The sequence below is a fragment of the Arvicola amphibius genome, chromosome 5 (genome assembly GCF_903992535.2).
Source record: "Arvicola amphibius chromosome 5, mArvAmp1.2, whole genome shotgun sequence".
In the NCBI taxonomy this organism is placed as follows: domain Eukaryota; kingdom Metazoa; phylum Chordata; class Mammalia; order Rodentia; family Cricetidae; genus Arvicola; species Arvicola amphibius.
Window position 1 is genome coordinate 135,102,774 of NC_052051.1, and position 15,943 is coordinate 135,118,716.

The following is a 15,943-nucleotide window of genomic DNA, read 5'->3' on the forward strand; positions in this document are numbered from 1 at the left end:
CTTATGGAGAACTTAAGGGAGGTTCCTGCCCCTAGTGAGATGGGAAGGACTAGCAGCTGAGACCAGTCTCAGAGCCAAAAGCCTGTCAAGGGGGCTCAGGCATGTCCCAGTACCTAATGAGTGCCACCCCGAGCTCATGACCCAAGTCAGTCACCGGATGTTTTGTGGCTGTTGTCTTAGACAGGGTCTCTCTATGTGGCCCTGGCTGTCCTAGAGCTCCCGATGCAGACCAGGCTGGCCTCAGCTCCCAGAGATCCTCCTGCCTCTCCCTCCAGAATGTTGAGATCAAAGGCGTGTGCTACCACACCTGACCACAGTCAGAAACGTTAGGCAGAACCACAGGAGTCTGGAGGAGCTGTGAGAGCGGTCTAAATAGCTCTAAAATTTTGTTTCTGCCTTTCCTGGTCACAGGGGATTGCTGGGTCCAACAAGTGGAAGGAGTCATCAGATTCAGTCAGGACTGTGGAGTGACATGGTGCAGGGACAGGCTGAAGTATAGAGATGAGCCAGGCCTGACCTCATATTAACTGCCATGTCTCAGAACGGCCCATGTGGGGCAGAGAGGGCACAATACGGAAAGGAAGAAGGAAGCAGAACTGTTCACTTCCTGCTGAAGAACCCAGTGCACTGCGTCTACCAGACTCCTTGAAAGTGCAGTGGGTGAAAATTCAGGATGAAGCAGCTTGTCACCCCAGCCTCTCAGCGGGGCCATGCGTGGAGGGGGTGGAGACAAAGCTGAGTAGTCAGCACAGTACTGTCGGAGACCACCGGGATCACCTCCTGCAGCCCGTCATTGCACTGGGAAGAAACAGGGGCAGGGGAAGCCAGGGCAAAAGACAGTCAGGGAGCTATGCAAAGTCACGTAGGAACCAGGGGCTGATCCCACAGCTCTTTCTTCTCCACCAGGGGAGCCAGGCAGGATGGGTGATAAACGTGGGAAACGTTCAATTTAGATTTTTTTTTTAAAAAGTGGGGGGAAGGGGAGGGAACTGGAGACTGAACAGTGAATTGATTGATGGAAGACATTTCAATCCCCTCCACCCCAAGACACACATACAGCCCCCCTCAGACAGACCCAGGCATATCAGAACTAGGCATACTGATGACACCTTTCACCCCAGTCCTGGCAAATCTCTGTGAGTTCAAGGCTAGCCTGGCCAGCCAGAGCTACACACTGAGGCCTTGTCTCAGAAAATAACAACAAAAACCCAGTAAACAACAACAGAACTAGGCACAGAAGCTCATGATTATAGTCCTAGCACTCAGAAGGCTGAGGCGGAAGGATCATCATGAGTTCAAGGCCAGCGTGTGCTACAGACCCTAACCAAAAAAAAAAAAAAAAAAAAAAAGGAAACCAATTTGGGCCGTAGGGCAGTGTGTTTCCTCTATCCTCAACACAGTCTGGGCTAGCTTCGGGAAAGGAGTGAAGGGAGGAAAACACCCTCTTTTCCTGGGCAGCCCATGGATGCCCAGATGCAGACACACCGCAGGCACAGTAGCACCCAGGAACACAACCTCTCTCTCTCTCTCTCTCTCTCTCTCTCTCTCTCTCTCACACACACACACACACACACACACACAGCTTAGCGGTTCTACTTCACTTCCAGGACCGAATCAGGGAGGAAAGAGGGAGCCCCAGCCCATGGCAGCAACAGCGCAGAAAAAAGAAGCAAGGCAGATTTGAGACAGAGTGTATTGAGAACAGAAGACAGAACCAAGTGGCAAATTGCTCAGCCCAGTGGCAAGAGCTACAGGACGGAGGATGGGCTCCTCCACTGCCACCCCACCCTCACCCCAGGTACAAAAGAGCAGGGTCTCCTAGGGGCTCACTCTGTTCTGGGGAGACCTGAAGAAGCCAAGCTCACTCACAGTTCCCACATGCATCCCCCTCTCCCGCTTGGATGAGCTCCCTGACAAGGCACCCCTGTTCCCATGGAGACAAGCCCAAAGCTCATGAAAACTGCGCACTCAGCCAGCGCACACAGCCCAGCACGGTCACCGCCTCCACCACCCCTGCCTCTCTGGGATCCCAGAAATAGGGCTGGGAAAAAGGAAGTGGGTGGTCCTAGCCCCAAGTCTTGGGAAGATTCCATCTAAATGTGTCTTCTTGTGACTATTCTCCACCCCCAACAAAGACTAGTTCGGTGTGGGCGGTGGGGGGGGGGTGGCTGTACCATATCAAAGAGGGGCAGGGAATGGTGATCTCAGGCTACCTGACTCGACACCCTCTGTATGAATGGGGAAATTGAGGCCCAAAGTGAACATCCAGTCAGAACTCTCGTCTAAGTCCAATCTTTTCCTCAAAGCCCTAGGGTCTATCCTGTCCCCCTCTTCGGAGCTACTGTGCCCTGTTCCAGCTGTCACCAGCTGATCCCAAGCTTACGCTTGCCCAGCCCAGGCTTCTGACCGTGGCTTGCTGCAGTAGCTCATTCCATTGTACCTCACCAGGTCACTCTCATTGAAAGCTAACTCCTGTGTCCCTCAGCAACAGCCCAACCTTTCTACTTTTTTTTCTGCATAAGTCCCCTTGCCTCTGAGACCTTTATTCCATTGCACCAGCCTAGTCTCTCAATCTTCAGCGATTACCACAACTAGAAGACCCTGTGTCCATGGGAAAACTAAGGTCCAGAAAGGAAAAGTAAATTGGCCAAAGTCACCTAGAAAATGGAAGGTGCATGAGTCTAGAACATTCTTCCATTGCCTCTCCCTGGGCCTGTGCTGTTGCACTGAGGTGGCTTGTTTTGGTCAGGGAGACCTTGGCTGAGGTCACTATATGACTAAAGGGTCACTCTCCTAACGTCTGCATAGCTTCCTCTAAAGGACATTCTTCTCAGGGATACACTGGGATGTCTCCTCACCCCAGAACAGTGAGGGCAAGGCAGTTGGAAACAGGACTGAGGTCTGAGCCCAGGAGTTTCCCTCCCTGTGTAGAGTCAGGTCCTGGAGAGGGCACGGAGGCTGCAGAGTCTCAGAGAGCAGGAAGACAAGCATCAGAAAACAGTGATATGCTAAAGTCCACAGGCAGCAGAGGACTCAGGAGAGGAGGTGGAGCCAGGCAAAGCTCTATGAGGCAGTGGAGAGGAAATGTCCAGAAGGCAGAGGAGAAGAAACACCCTGTGGAGGTGAGAATCCAGAAGCAGAAAGCCAGATGCCAGGAGCCTGAGCCCTATGAGTAAGGCACAGCCAGAAGCCACTGTCTGTTCCAGAAGTCCCCATGAGGAGCCCTCTGGGACTTCGGCCAGCAAGACACTGCCATCAGGGTCCATCCCTGAAGCTTGAGGCCAGGGAAAGACTGCTTAACAGGATCCTCTCAGGGTAGTCTTACTCTGTGATCCTCCGCCCCAGCCAGACAAGGAGTCTACACCCCTTCGTCTATGGCTCGGAGAGAGGAGATGGTCCACCCACGGTTGCATAGCTAGCTGTTGGCAACAGCCAGACCTTGATCCATGGGTGCCTATCTTCTCGCTAAGCCCCGAACCACATCCTGCCACATCTTCTCTCTGACCCTCCGAGAAGGAGGCAAGACAGGCACTGAGATGCGTTACTTGAAGCAGAAAGAAGGCTTCCACACCTGGGCCTCGATTCCAGCATTCCGGGTGGAGAAGGAAGGCCTGGGGGCCTGCTTGGCTCGGGGAGACCAGGCCCTGGAGGGAGACACGGGCGAGATGTCACTGCTGTAGGTGGGGCTCACAGCAGTGGGCTGGAGGCTGTCCTGGACAGGGACAGTGTAGAGGCCTGGGGAGGAGCGGGAAGCCCGAGGCAGAGCAGGAGATGGTGGCAGGCCTGCCCTAGGCAGGTTGGGCACCAGGTCCAGGGAGCTAGGCTTGGCCGGGGAGGCGGCACGAGGTGAGACAGTGCGGGACGGAGTGCGTGGTGAGGTGGAGCGGGATGAGGTCTTGGCAGGTTCCTTGACAGGAGACAGAGCGTAGAGTGAAGGCCTCATCTGGTATGGCTGCTGCTTGGTAGGTTCTGGGCGCAGGACCCCATTCTCTGGCAGATAGCCATGGTAGAGAGAGGCAGGCGGAGTCCGCGCTGGGCTTAAGGATGCCACTCGGAAGCCCCCAGGGGCATTAGTGGAGTACTTCCAGGATGATGGCAGGGACATAGTAGGTGAAGGGCAGCGGGCCAATTCAGTAGTGTGGCCTGCAGACTCTATGACGTATTTCTCCATCCGCGACTGGCGGCGGGCATAGAGCTCAGCTCCCTTCCCTGAGGCCTCTGAGAGGTTCTGGTTGGGTGTGGGCTTCGGCTTAGCCTTAATACGGGGTGACTTGAGGCAGGAGGCCCACTCGGGGACAGTCTCCTCAGCGGCTGCAGGGCTGGCCCTGTCCCGAGCTACTGGTTCCTGCTGGAAATTGGAGGCCTCAGCTCCCAGGGCAAAGGACTCATCTTCCATGCCCACCTCCCCATGGTCTCTCTGCCTCCGCTTCTCATCAGCTGTCTGCACTAGGTCCAGCAAGTCTGGATTCGGGGTCACCTTGGGCTTCTCCACGAAAGTGAACATTGATTTCCTGCTGCCTCGGCGGGCCATAGACTCTTCCAAAATGCCTGTCTTGTTGGCAGGGACTACCTGGCTCTTCAGATGAGGTGGCTTGGGGTCAGAGCTGGGGTACAGAGTAGAGTAAGAAGGAGGAGACCTAACCCGAGAAGCTACTGGGGCTGTTGACAGAGTCTCGGCATAGGTGGGGGGTGGGGTGAAGCTTCCTAAGGGGCGTCTCTCCAGGACTGGGCTTCGCTGCCCCACCAGCCTCCTTTCTACCATGGGGCTGCGGGACATCATGTGCCTTTGAGGCTGGGGACTCCTGTCCACCATGGTGGTAGTCGGGGGAGCCCAGGCCTTCTCTCCAAAATGTCGTCTTCCCATCATGGGGCTCTGTTCCACCTGGCTGGTACTCCCTGGTGACTGGATCCCAAAAGGCCGGGCCGTCCTGTTGACCACCGATGCGGGCTTGGCTAGAGTGAGATGCACTTCGCTGTACACCTTGGTGGGCGTGGTGACAGCTGCACGTCCGGGCATCTCTTGCTCTGCTGATGCCACTAGGTTGCTAGGCTGCACGTCAACGAGCAGGGAGCTGGACATGAGATCTGTTGCTGGTGGCCCAGAGCTGGAGAGGGGAGTGACCTCCCTAGAGAATGTGCTGGTGGCAGGGGATGGAGCTGACACCTTATCAATCAGCAGAATGCTGGATCTCACCTCCCCTGCTGGCCCCCGGGGCTGCCCATCAGCACACTGAGTGCTGGGTTTGGAATCGGGTGTGCCATTTGGGGGACACTGGGCCTCAGATGAATTCTGTTGGACAGGGGTGACAGCGGCTGGGGGATTCTGATTCACATCGGTGGTGGGCTGGTTGTGGTGGCTGTTGGACGCTGGTGTGGTGAGTGTGGCATTGGGTGAGGAGAGGTTCTGGTTGATGTCTGCAGCTGGACTGTGTGCCTCTGTTGTTGGAGGGTTTGGTGAGGACTGTTCGGGCTCCCGGCTCTGGGACAGGTGTAGCCCGTTAGCCGTTAGCAGGGCTGCATTCTCCTTTAAATAAACCACCAGTGGTACTTCTTCTTCCTCGCTGGCAACCTTCTCCAGATGCTGCAGGAGGCTGGCTTCCTCTGAGTAGCCTTCCATGATGTGGCCAGGGACCCCTCTGCTGGGGCTTCGGGGTCTGGGATGCTTTGGAGAGCCTGGCTTGAGTGGAGATGGAGGTCTCAGACTGAGCCCTGGGGCATGGCCTGTGGAGCTCGAAGCATGCCCTGCTGGGAGGGCCTCTTGACTATGCTTTGGTGGCTTCTGGCCACGGCTCTCCAAGGTGAACTCGTTCACCCTCTGCCGGCGCCTGTTGAAGAGCTGGACCCCTCGGGAGTTGGAGCTGGGAGGGGTGGTCAGCTGGGCTGCGATCTGCTGGCTCCACGCTTTGGCCTCCTTCAGATCCTTTTCAGTGAAGCTAGTGCTCCGGCCTAAGGCTGCAAAGAGTACACAGGCCTAGTTAGCAAATGGGCGTACAGACAGTCACCATGCCCTCCTACAGCCGACCATTTCTTTGAAATACGACCTTTGCTATGTTTCCCAGAATCAGCTGTCGAGAGGAGTCAAGGATGAAGCTGATCAGATGTTCAGGATGGCCTGCCCATTCCACTGGACCGCCCAGGAAGGTTGCCAAGACAGTGCTTCTCCAAACTGAGTCACCCCACTAACTACATCTCCCATGACCACCAGCCACTCTCACCCCTTGAGAATGTTTCTCATCATCTCGGCCTCCCTTCTACACTAGAGAAGGGGAAGTGGAAGAAAGACAAGGCCAAGTAAGGCGCCTTACATGCAGGGAACATCCTTTTCCCTGACAGCGCGCTCTCCCTGGAGGGGCCTTGCTGTCTCGGGTCTTATCTCTGCTTTTCCTCCCTGGCACTCACCGCTCTTTGAAATTCAAGTGTTTGCACATCTCCTGATTCATCTTCTCCCCTCAAACACAGCTCTGAGGGTCTCGCTTGATACGTTTTCCTCTCTGACTCCAACCCTGAGAACAGCGTTTGGTCTAAAGAGTCCCAAATGTGCAAAGCAACCCCAGAAGACTTTTCCTGTGCCTTTCTGGGGGAGCCTTTTAACACTCTCAGATTCAGAATATGGCCATTTGCTTGATGTTTTATAGGAAGATGCTACAAAGATTTTTTTTAAGGTATTTTATCATTGTGTTGAATCCTGTACCACATTACACGTGTGGAGGGCAGAAGATTGTATGTGGGGTCGGGTCTATTCGACTTTTATGTGGGTTCTGGAGCTCAAACTCCAGGCTTGCACAGCAAAATGCCTCTACCTGTTGAGGCATCTCACCTGCCCCTAAGACCTCTTTTTTAAAAACAGCTTAACACGCAAGGCATGGTGACGCACGCCTTTAATCCCAGCACTTGGGAGGCAGAGGCAGGTAGATCTCTGAGTTTGAGGCCAGCCCGGTCTACGTAGTGAGTTCCAAGATAGCCAGGGCTACACAGAGAAACCTGTGGGAAATGGCAAAGACAGAGGTCACAGGTCGGACCCCTATTAAGCGAGGTCACCGTTTCTCTTTCTGTCCACAGTTCCCAGCTGGCATGCACTCGGCACTCGATGCTGTGGAACAATGAATAAACCAAGCTGCCCGGACAGCTGAGTCACAGGCAGCTGGACGGATCAGCCTAGGACCAGGGTCATAGCTTACCCGGTGGCTGAGAAAACTCCTTACCGACTGTGGGAAGCTAATTAGCTCTTGAGGAATCTGACCTGCCCTCCCTCCTAACTCACCCTAATTAGCCCTGGCCCTGACAGGCTGATGGGTCTCCAGGGACAGTCTTTCTAGGCATCTTGCCATCCTGGCTCGGAGTTCATGGACTCTTGAGAGATGGAAGGGGCTAGATAGAGGAGACAGGTAATCACCACTATCCCATTTTATAGATAGGGAAGCTGAGATCCAGAGAGTATCCCAGGGCGAAGACCCCCTCCCCGCTATGCTGGAGGTAGCAGAGAGGTCCGAGGAGGCCAGGTCCAATCCATGCTTCATGGCTTTCTGGTTCCATCCTCCTGTCCATTCTCCACACCTGTAGCTCCCCCATCATGCCACAATGACAGCACAGAGCCTGCCCCAGCTGTGGTATTCCTCCTCTGCCCCAGTTACCCACTCTGTAAAACATGAAGTGTTTAGCCAGACCATTCCTCTGGGACAGCCAGAGATGAGATTTCCACACACGGGGACGTCTTAAGAGAGGTGTGGACCATACAGTGTCTGCTTCCTCTGCTCTGTTTGGAAACAGGTCCCCTGGCCCAAAGCCAAGTCCTTTGGCTGGGCTATCCCTATGATCTTGGCAAGGTCTTACCTCCTCCTGGAGTCAGGGGCTCCTTAGCTGAGAAACATTTGGGGACCACCCTGAGATCACAAGAACAAGGGGTCTGTCATCATCCAGGGCAAAGACGGCTCATACTACCCCAGGAAGAACTGGCCACTGTGACCCCACTTGGCTCGTGAGGACAGACAGTATCTGATCTTTTTCCAGCAAAGCACATTTGTGGCCTAGATCAGGGTCCTGAAGGACACACATCAGGAGACTCTGGAGTCACGGAGAAGCACCACAGTCTCAGCAACTCAGAGGCAGCTGTCGCAGCACAGTTCTCCACACAACCCTTGTATCCCTAAAGCCATACCCTTGTATGTGCAAAACTTGTTTATACACTCAGCTGACATGGGCTCATGACTCCGTGGTGTGCCTCCCACTGGTACAGGCCTCTCAACCATAAATGCCTTCAATGGCTTCCACGTTTGGGTGTGTTTCTGTGCACCACCACCACCACCACCACCAGCACCACCACCACCACCACCACCACCACTATCACCAGCACCACCACCACCATCACCACCACCACCACCATCACTACCACCACCACCACCACCATCACCTCCACCACTACCACCACCACCACCACTATCACCAGCACCACCACCACCATCACCACCACCAGCACCACCACCACTACCACCAGCACCACCACCACCATCACCACCATCACCACTACCATCATCACCACCACTATCACCACCACCACCACCACCATCACCACCACCAGCAGCAGCAGCACCACCACCACCACTACCACCAGCACCACCACCACTACCACCAGCACCACCACCACCACCACCACCACCACCACACCACACAACCACAACTACCACCACCATTCCCACCACCACCACAGCCACCATCACCACCACCACACCAGTGAACAGCTTTACTTCGCGGCCTGATATACCCTGCAGAGATTCACAGGTGCGAACACATCCCATATGACCCAGGATAAAGAGCCCACCAATGTTGCTTATGACATACTTACAGCAGTTGCAGTGAACACTGATTAGGCACACACTACACACTACATGCACATTACATGTACGGTTGGATTCCCACAGCAACCCTATGAGGCACAAACTGCTATTGTGTGCTTTGTGTTGATGAGAGAACCCAAAGACCAGACTAGTGAGGTAAGCTGTCCAACATTACAGAGCTACCTTTATGGGCCCCTGTCATTGCAGAGCACCAGGTCCTAGCTGCAGAATCCCACGGTGGAAGGTAGATAAACAGTGATCCGGTGTTTGAACATTCAGGCCACTCCTTGTCCCTGAACATTGCCACTCCCTCTTTCCTTTGCTGCTTCAGGACCAGGCCTGTGTCCCCCACAACCCTCCCCAGCCCCATCTTCCGACATCAGTGTGAAAGGTCTTTGGAGAGAAGCTAGCTTGGGGGGGCTCAGGAAAAGAAAGGATCACAAACAGTGGGTGACTCAGGAGGCTGCTGACTTCCAGCCAGGCTCATTAGAGCCTGCCCTGCCCTGAATGGCCCTCCCCTCCCGTGAGTTTGGAGCTGCCCCTAAGCTCTGAGAGGAATGACAGAAGAGGCCAGAGGGGAATGAGTCCCCCTCCTAACGGAGCTCTGCCCCTAAGGCCAGCCACAGTGACACAAAAAAGGAATTTGATGGGAGGTTTGGGGCCAACGAGCTGGAAAGTTTTTGTCACCCTGCACAAACATGGGATGGGGTAGGGCAGGATTTGACCAACCAAAGGGACCCTGGAATCCCTTGTTATAAACAACATGCCAACTAAAGTCACCCAGAGCAATGTCACCTCTGGCAATGGCAAACTTGTGTAAGACTTTGCTTCTTGGTTTTAGAGAGATCAGAGGTAAACCCCAGCCACAGAGACAAGCAGCCCCTACTGTAGCTGTGGCACAGGCCATGATACCCTTTCTTCTAGCGTAGGTCTCTGAAGGCCTATATAGATCTCTGGACAGCAGCCCTGAATGTAGCTAGGTCTTCAGTAGAAGAAGGCTGGAAGGTAAAGGAAGAGAGGAGCTACCTGGAGTCAGGTGAGATGGGGTAGAGCCAGAGAAAGGCTCAAAGACATTGCCTCAGGGAGGTGGGGATGCCATGGCACAGGCCTCACATGGCCCACGTCAGCGCTCCACGCTCATCGCTATGTTCATCTATAAAGCAGCGATCCCAAAAGGTAACACTGTTGCGACTCCCATTTGTAGGTGATAGCCAGGCTCAGAGGTGCCCACCCAGCAGTGTCAAACAACTTTAAGTGGAAGGGCTGAGATTCAGAATCAGGAAGTCTGACTGGCTGTCTAGCTCAGAGCTTCAGTGGGAAACCTCAAGGTTCCTGGAGGAGGGTCTGCAGATCTCTGTCTCCCCAGCCCATCAATGGCCCTCAGCTGCTTCCAATCCCTGCTTCCTTTCAGGAGAAGCCGATGAACTTACTCTCACTAAGATAGAAGTGAATGACAGGCTATGAAATGTGCTGGAGTGGGAAAGTCATAAGGCTAAGAGTCAGTAAACTCCTAGCTCGGCTTCTGCTCTAGCAGGAACAAGCCTCTCCCCATCCCCTGGTCTTTATCACCTCCTGTAGGCAGCCCCCTAAATCTGCCTATCACTTTGCCTGTCTGAACCAAAGGAAGGGATTTGAGGCAGGGGAAGAAAGGCCAGAGCAGAAGGTCAGGACATTGAGAATTCAAGGAAATGTTTCTCCACACGACTGCCGTCAATGGGAGTGTCCAGGCAAGGCCAGTGGGTAGGATGGGAGCCAGAGGTGGGAACAGAGGTTGGCGTGAGGCAGCCCATTGTAGCAGCCTGGGAGCCTTGGCAACAGGACGGGTAAACAGGCTGGATAAACTGCCCCCCTGGTGGGGTCAGGAAGGACCCAGTGTCCCAGCCACAATACAACCTCTGGCTTGACTGGGGCAGGAAGATGAGGAGGTCTGAGTAATAACCTAGCCCCTTTGCCAGCCCAGCCTCACATCCTCCCCACACAGAGGGAAGTGACACAGACCCTGAAGGATGCATCCATGGCAGAAGCATGGTGAATGCCTTCTGACAGTGAATACAGACCAGACTGACATGTCTCCCTCTGGAATGACCCACACTTGGGAGAGAAGGGCTGCCAGCTAAGGGGATAGGAGTGGGGATCCCTAGGGCCATCTCTAGCCTTGCTACTAACAGGCTGGCAGAAGTCCCCATCTGCCGCCTGGCATTGGGAGGAAAAACAGGCCCGGCAGGGGATGCCACATGCCCTGAGTCACATCCCAACCCCAAAGGCCCCTCTGAGTGCTCAGCTTACTCACTCTGACTGGGTCCTCCCTGCAGCCCAGCTTCCCCAGGATGCTCTGTCGTTGGCCTCCGCTCCCAAAGCCTCTGGGACAGGCAGCCAAGCTTCTAGCTGATACAGAGAAGAAAAATTCCACCTTGACAGTACCCGGAGGAGCTAGATATGACTTCTCTCCTCCACAGAAGATGACTCAGCCCAGCTCTTTATCAGGAAAACGATTCTGCAACCGCCTTTTAAATGGCCTCTCCACCCCCAGTTTCTCCCCCGCCAATCAACCTACCCCACGCAGCCAGCTTCACCAGATTCGCTTGTCCTCCCTCCCAGCCCCATGCTTCTCTCCTGCTTAGAACCTCAAGCCATGGCGGAGCCAGAAGGGTCTTCCTCATCCCGGCATTCAGGGGTCCTTGATAGCAAAGCTTGCCTGAGAGAACAAGCACTCTCTTTTTTTCTGTGTCCTTGGCAATGGCTGAGGGCACAGTGGTTCCCAGTACCCACTCCTGCCCTGAGTTCCTGCCTGGAAACAGGGTCACAAGCCTCTCCACTTGAAGCCTTCTAATTTCTGCCTTTGCTATGTGTCCCAAGTCCCCAGCCTCTCACCCAATTTGAATGTGATCGGCCCCTTCCAAAAGCCTCCCCTGCCTGTCGGTGTTTTAAACTAGTCATCACTTCAGGGAGAGCAAGCTGTCTGCCCGGAACTATGATAGGGCCTTGCTTCAATCTCAACACAGCAGCCCCGAGGCTAGCAGTGACCTCACCTCTACCTCAGAGAAGACAGGCCTTGCAGAGGTGCTGTGACTTGGAACAAGTTACATGGCTAGCTGGAGCAGCGGATCACTCAGGGTGTCCCTCCCAGTGCATGTTTCATGGCATCCAGGGTCTGGGTCTTCTGTCCCCCACAGACTGAAGGAGCCTGAGGACAGGGCACACACGCTCCACTCCTGCACCCCGCTCTGCCCACATTCTCGGTGAGGATGACAACTGCCACTTTTTGCCTGCTGAGCTCCAGATGCTGCAAACAATGGCTCAAGCCTTCCTTCCAGTCCTCGCAGCAGTTCACAGAGGATGGCTTCTAGTGGCCAGTTTCAAAATGAGGAGAAAGAGGCACTGAAGACTAGCTGACCCATTCCAGGTCTTGCGGTTGGCAAGGGATAGAGCAGGCTACATGCTGAGCAGCGAAACTGATTCCCAAGCCTGGACCACTTCCCCCAGCCGAGTTCCACCTGCAGAGAGTACTCACACACACACCCCAGAATCAGCTGCTGCTTCATCCAGGAAGCCCTGCTCAGTCCTCCCTAACTTCCAAGCTCAGCAGCATTCTCTGCTCAACCAGGCCCAGTGGTCTCACAGCTGGGGGCACAGGGCTCACAGGATGCAGCAGGCATCGGATGTGGGCTCTACCAGAACTGCTGGTCTGCTCCGTCGTCCCCCACAACCCCGCTGTCAAAGGGGCATCAGACAGGCACAGATAGAAGAGGGAAGACAGATTCAGCTCAGCTGGCAGCTAACCCTGCAGGTGAAAAACACTGCTGGCTGACCCAGGCTAGCTGGGAGGTCCCGGCAGGACCTGGCTGCCATAGCATCCTTCTTGCCTATTCTATCGGCTAAATCACTAATGTATAATGGGTGGGTTTCAGAATCTTAGAAATGGTAGCCAGAAGGCTGAGGACACAGATCAGTGTGAGCACTTGTCTGGCTTGCACAAAGGCTACGTAGTCATTTCTTAGCCCTATGTGAAACAGGGTAGAGTAGTGTCACAAGCCTTAATCTCAGCGTCAGAGGTGGAGGCAGGAGGATAAGAAGTTCAGTGTTTGGCCATACAGCAAGTCTGAGGCCTGCTGGGCTACATAAGACTCTGTCTAAAACAAAACAAAACAAACAACAACAAAACCCCCGCCAGCCTGGTGGCACACGCCTGTGATCCCAGCACTAGGGAGGCAGAGGCAGGCAGATCTCTATGAATTTCAGGTCGATCAAGGCTACAAAGTAAGCCCTTGTGCCAAAAAAAAAAATCAACCAATTATTAGGAAACAACAACATTAACAAATAGAAATCAGGGGCTGGAGAGGTGTCTCAGAGGTCAACAGCTTACTGACCAGACTCGGTTCCCAGCACCCATATCGTGGCTCACAATCATCAATGACTCTAATTTCAGAAGCTCCAACACTCTGTCCAAGTCTCCCTGGGCACTGAACAAACATGGTACACAAGCATACATGCAGGCAAAACACCTACACGTATAAAATCCACATTTATACATTTTAAAACAGAAACAAAACCGGGCAGGCATGATGGCACCCACCTTTAATCCTACCCCTATGGATGCTAAAGAACTTAGCTCTCCCAAGCTAGCCAGGGTGACACAGTTGAGACCCTATCTAACAGGGGAAAAAGAAATACAAAACCCAAAATGGTAAGCAGAGACAGGCAAGTTCAGGACTAGGGTGACAAGAGCCTCCAAGAGAAGCAAGGCTGGCCTGCAGGCTATGAGGTCTCTTGGAACAGTCAGGAGCACAAGACAGACCAGATGCATAACCCTGGAGACACAAAGGTCCAGAGACACAAAGGCAGCGAGCCAGGATGGGAAAGACAACTTCCCTCATGCGCTCGTCAGGGCCTGCTGCGCTCTGGGCACTACACAAAGCTGAGGCCTTTTCCCTCTGGCTTCTCTAAATGCCTCAGCCCAGGCAGAACTATTGGTAGCGGGACTCGGTCAGTGTGGACCGAAGGATCAGCATCCCCACAGCCAAGGTTCCTGTGTCTTCACGCCTGCTCCGTCACTCAGCCCTGGAGTCAAATTCCAGATTCATCTGGATTCTAGACTGGAGAGTGGTTCTTAGTGGGTGAGGGGAGCCTGAAAAAAGAACAGCAAGCCTGTGGGTGGAATGGGAGATGAAACCCCAAGTCTCTGTGTCAAACCCAAGAAGAAGATTCCATGGAGTGCCAGGAGAACACAGAGCCTGGGAGAGCCAGCAACTGGGACAGAGCAATCTAAAGGCTTCCTTGGAGAGGACAGCATTTGCCTTCAGTTTTGATAAGTAGAGGCGAGGGGATGCTCCAAGCAACAGGGACAGTTTTCAGAGACTAGAAGACTAAAGGCAGTCTGGCCCCATCCACCCCCACGCCCCAAAGCAAAATGGAAAGAAGAGGACTTTGATGAAGCAAAATGACAGCAGGCTTGCCTGGAGTCCAGTGTGCATGCAGTGAGCCAGGTATCATTTCACGGGAGCCAGGAACTTCGAGGTTCTGCCCTGGGCTACATGCACTGTAGGATCGGCCTTGAGCCTCTGGGTGGTTATATAATGCACTCAGCACAGTCCCACAGTCAGCCAGGACCCTCTGCCTCCTCCACTCTGCCATCTGTCTCTCTGCCGCTTCCTTCATATAGAAGAGGCTGCTGTGCAGCCAGAAAAAAAAAAAAAATGAAGGCCAGCCCTGTGGTAAATTCCCCACATTCCTTCCCCTCAGAAAAATAAATAACCCTGGAGAAAAAAAACACAGGAGGAATGATAATGACGGCACAAGCACACTGGCACTCGGGCTGCTCACTGTGGTAGACAGCATGGGAACCCAGCGCTGCCTCATGCCTTTCCTGGGATGCGGCCTGCTGCTGCCTCTCGCAATGGGTACGAGAGCAAACTTGGGCTCAGGATTGCTCACAGCTGCTGGACATACTGGGGTCCCTGTGGTGTGGCAGCTACCAGTAGTCACCTCAGCAAACCTGTCAGGGGCTAAGTGCCCTTGTTCCTCAGGTAGCCGCCCACCCACCACATCCCCGTACTGGTCTTCTTCCTCCTTTATGTAGAACCATTCTTTCACTATTTTGCTTTATCCTCATGAGCTGTTCACCTCCATTCTAAAGACAAAGAAACTGAGGCTCTGAAGGGTTTGAGGATTCCCTGCAGCATTAGGCTAGAGAATCAACCGTGGATCTCTAGCACCTGCCTACACTCCCATCCTGTCAGCTGGCACCTCCCCCAGCTAGCCCGCCCCTCCACGTCCGTCCGACTGGCAACAGGTCGCTCATTACCCACCCTGAGTAAATCGCTGAGTTTGAGTCTCCACCCGACTTCCTCCTTAATAAACCAAGGATAAGCAGCTGAGAGTGGTGGCGCATGCCTCCACTCCCAGCACTCGGGAGGCCGAGGCAGGTGGATCTCTGGGAGCTAGATGCCAACCAGGGCTATATAGTGAGACCTTGTCTCAGTAAATAAATGAATAAATCGCAATGACAGTCTCCTTCATAGTCACCGCTCAGCAAGGAGATGCAGAGGTTGTGATATGGTTTACAGCACTGATCACTTCTGCAGGGCTTAACTCCAGCCTTTGCCACCTCTGCAGAGCCTTGCAAGGCTGGGCCTCATGGTCTCTCACCCCCTCTGCCACTCTTCCCAGCCAGCCTTTGCTGTCTATAACCAAGCCCAACCCCATCTCATTCCCACTGCCCGGGGGACCCCCAAAGGCAACCTCTAGTCAAAACGCTATAGCAGAAAAGAACAGTTCACCTGCTAGGCCCAGCAGGGGCATGCCACAGGTTCAAGATTCCAGCAGGGAAGGAGCAGACTATGTAAGTTCTGGCTGGTGGCCATGCACCCAAGAGGGCACCAGGACTCTGGGGAACTAGAAGATGCTGGTCCTACATATCCACTCAATGCCACTCATTGATTTCCAGGCCTAAATGCCCCTGGACCCAACAGCCAGCCCTGCCTTCCCAAAGGTGGGTCAGGACATTTGATTCCCATGTCTGTCCTGTTGTATTTGGGGGGACTTGAGCTAATTCCTAAACCTCTTTGGACCTAGTTCACTCATCTCAAAGGGTGGGGGTGCACTAGGACCAATGC

The 15,943-nt window shown here is 54.1% G+C and overlaps 1 protein-coding gene across 2 annotated transcripts in view; it reads right to left on the bottom strand.

The window, feature by feature from the left end:
* Synpo (synaptopodin) overlaps nt 1–15,943 on the bottom strand; it is a 34,914-nt gene that overhangs the window by 4,144 nt on the left and 14,827 nt on the right. Inside the window, exon 2 of one of the 2 annotated variants that reach the window (XM_038330560.1) lies at nt 3,572–5,952. In XM_038330560.1, the coding sequence (XP_038186488.1) occupies nt 3,572–5,952 (2,381 nt within the window). Of the gene's footprint in view, nt 1–3,571; nt 5,953–15,943 lie in introns of those variants that run through there. The other variant, XR_005285447.1, reaches the window with a different exon arrangement.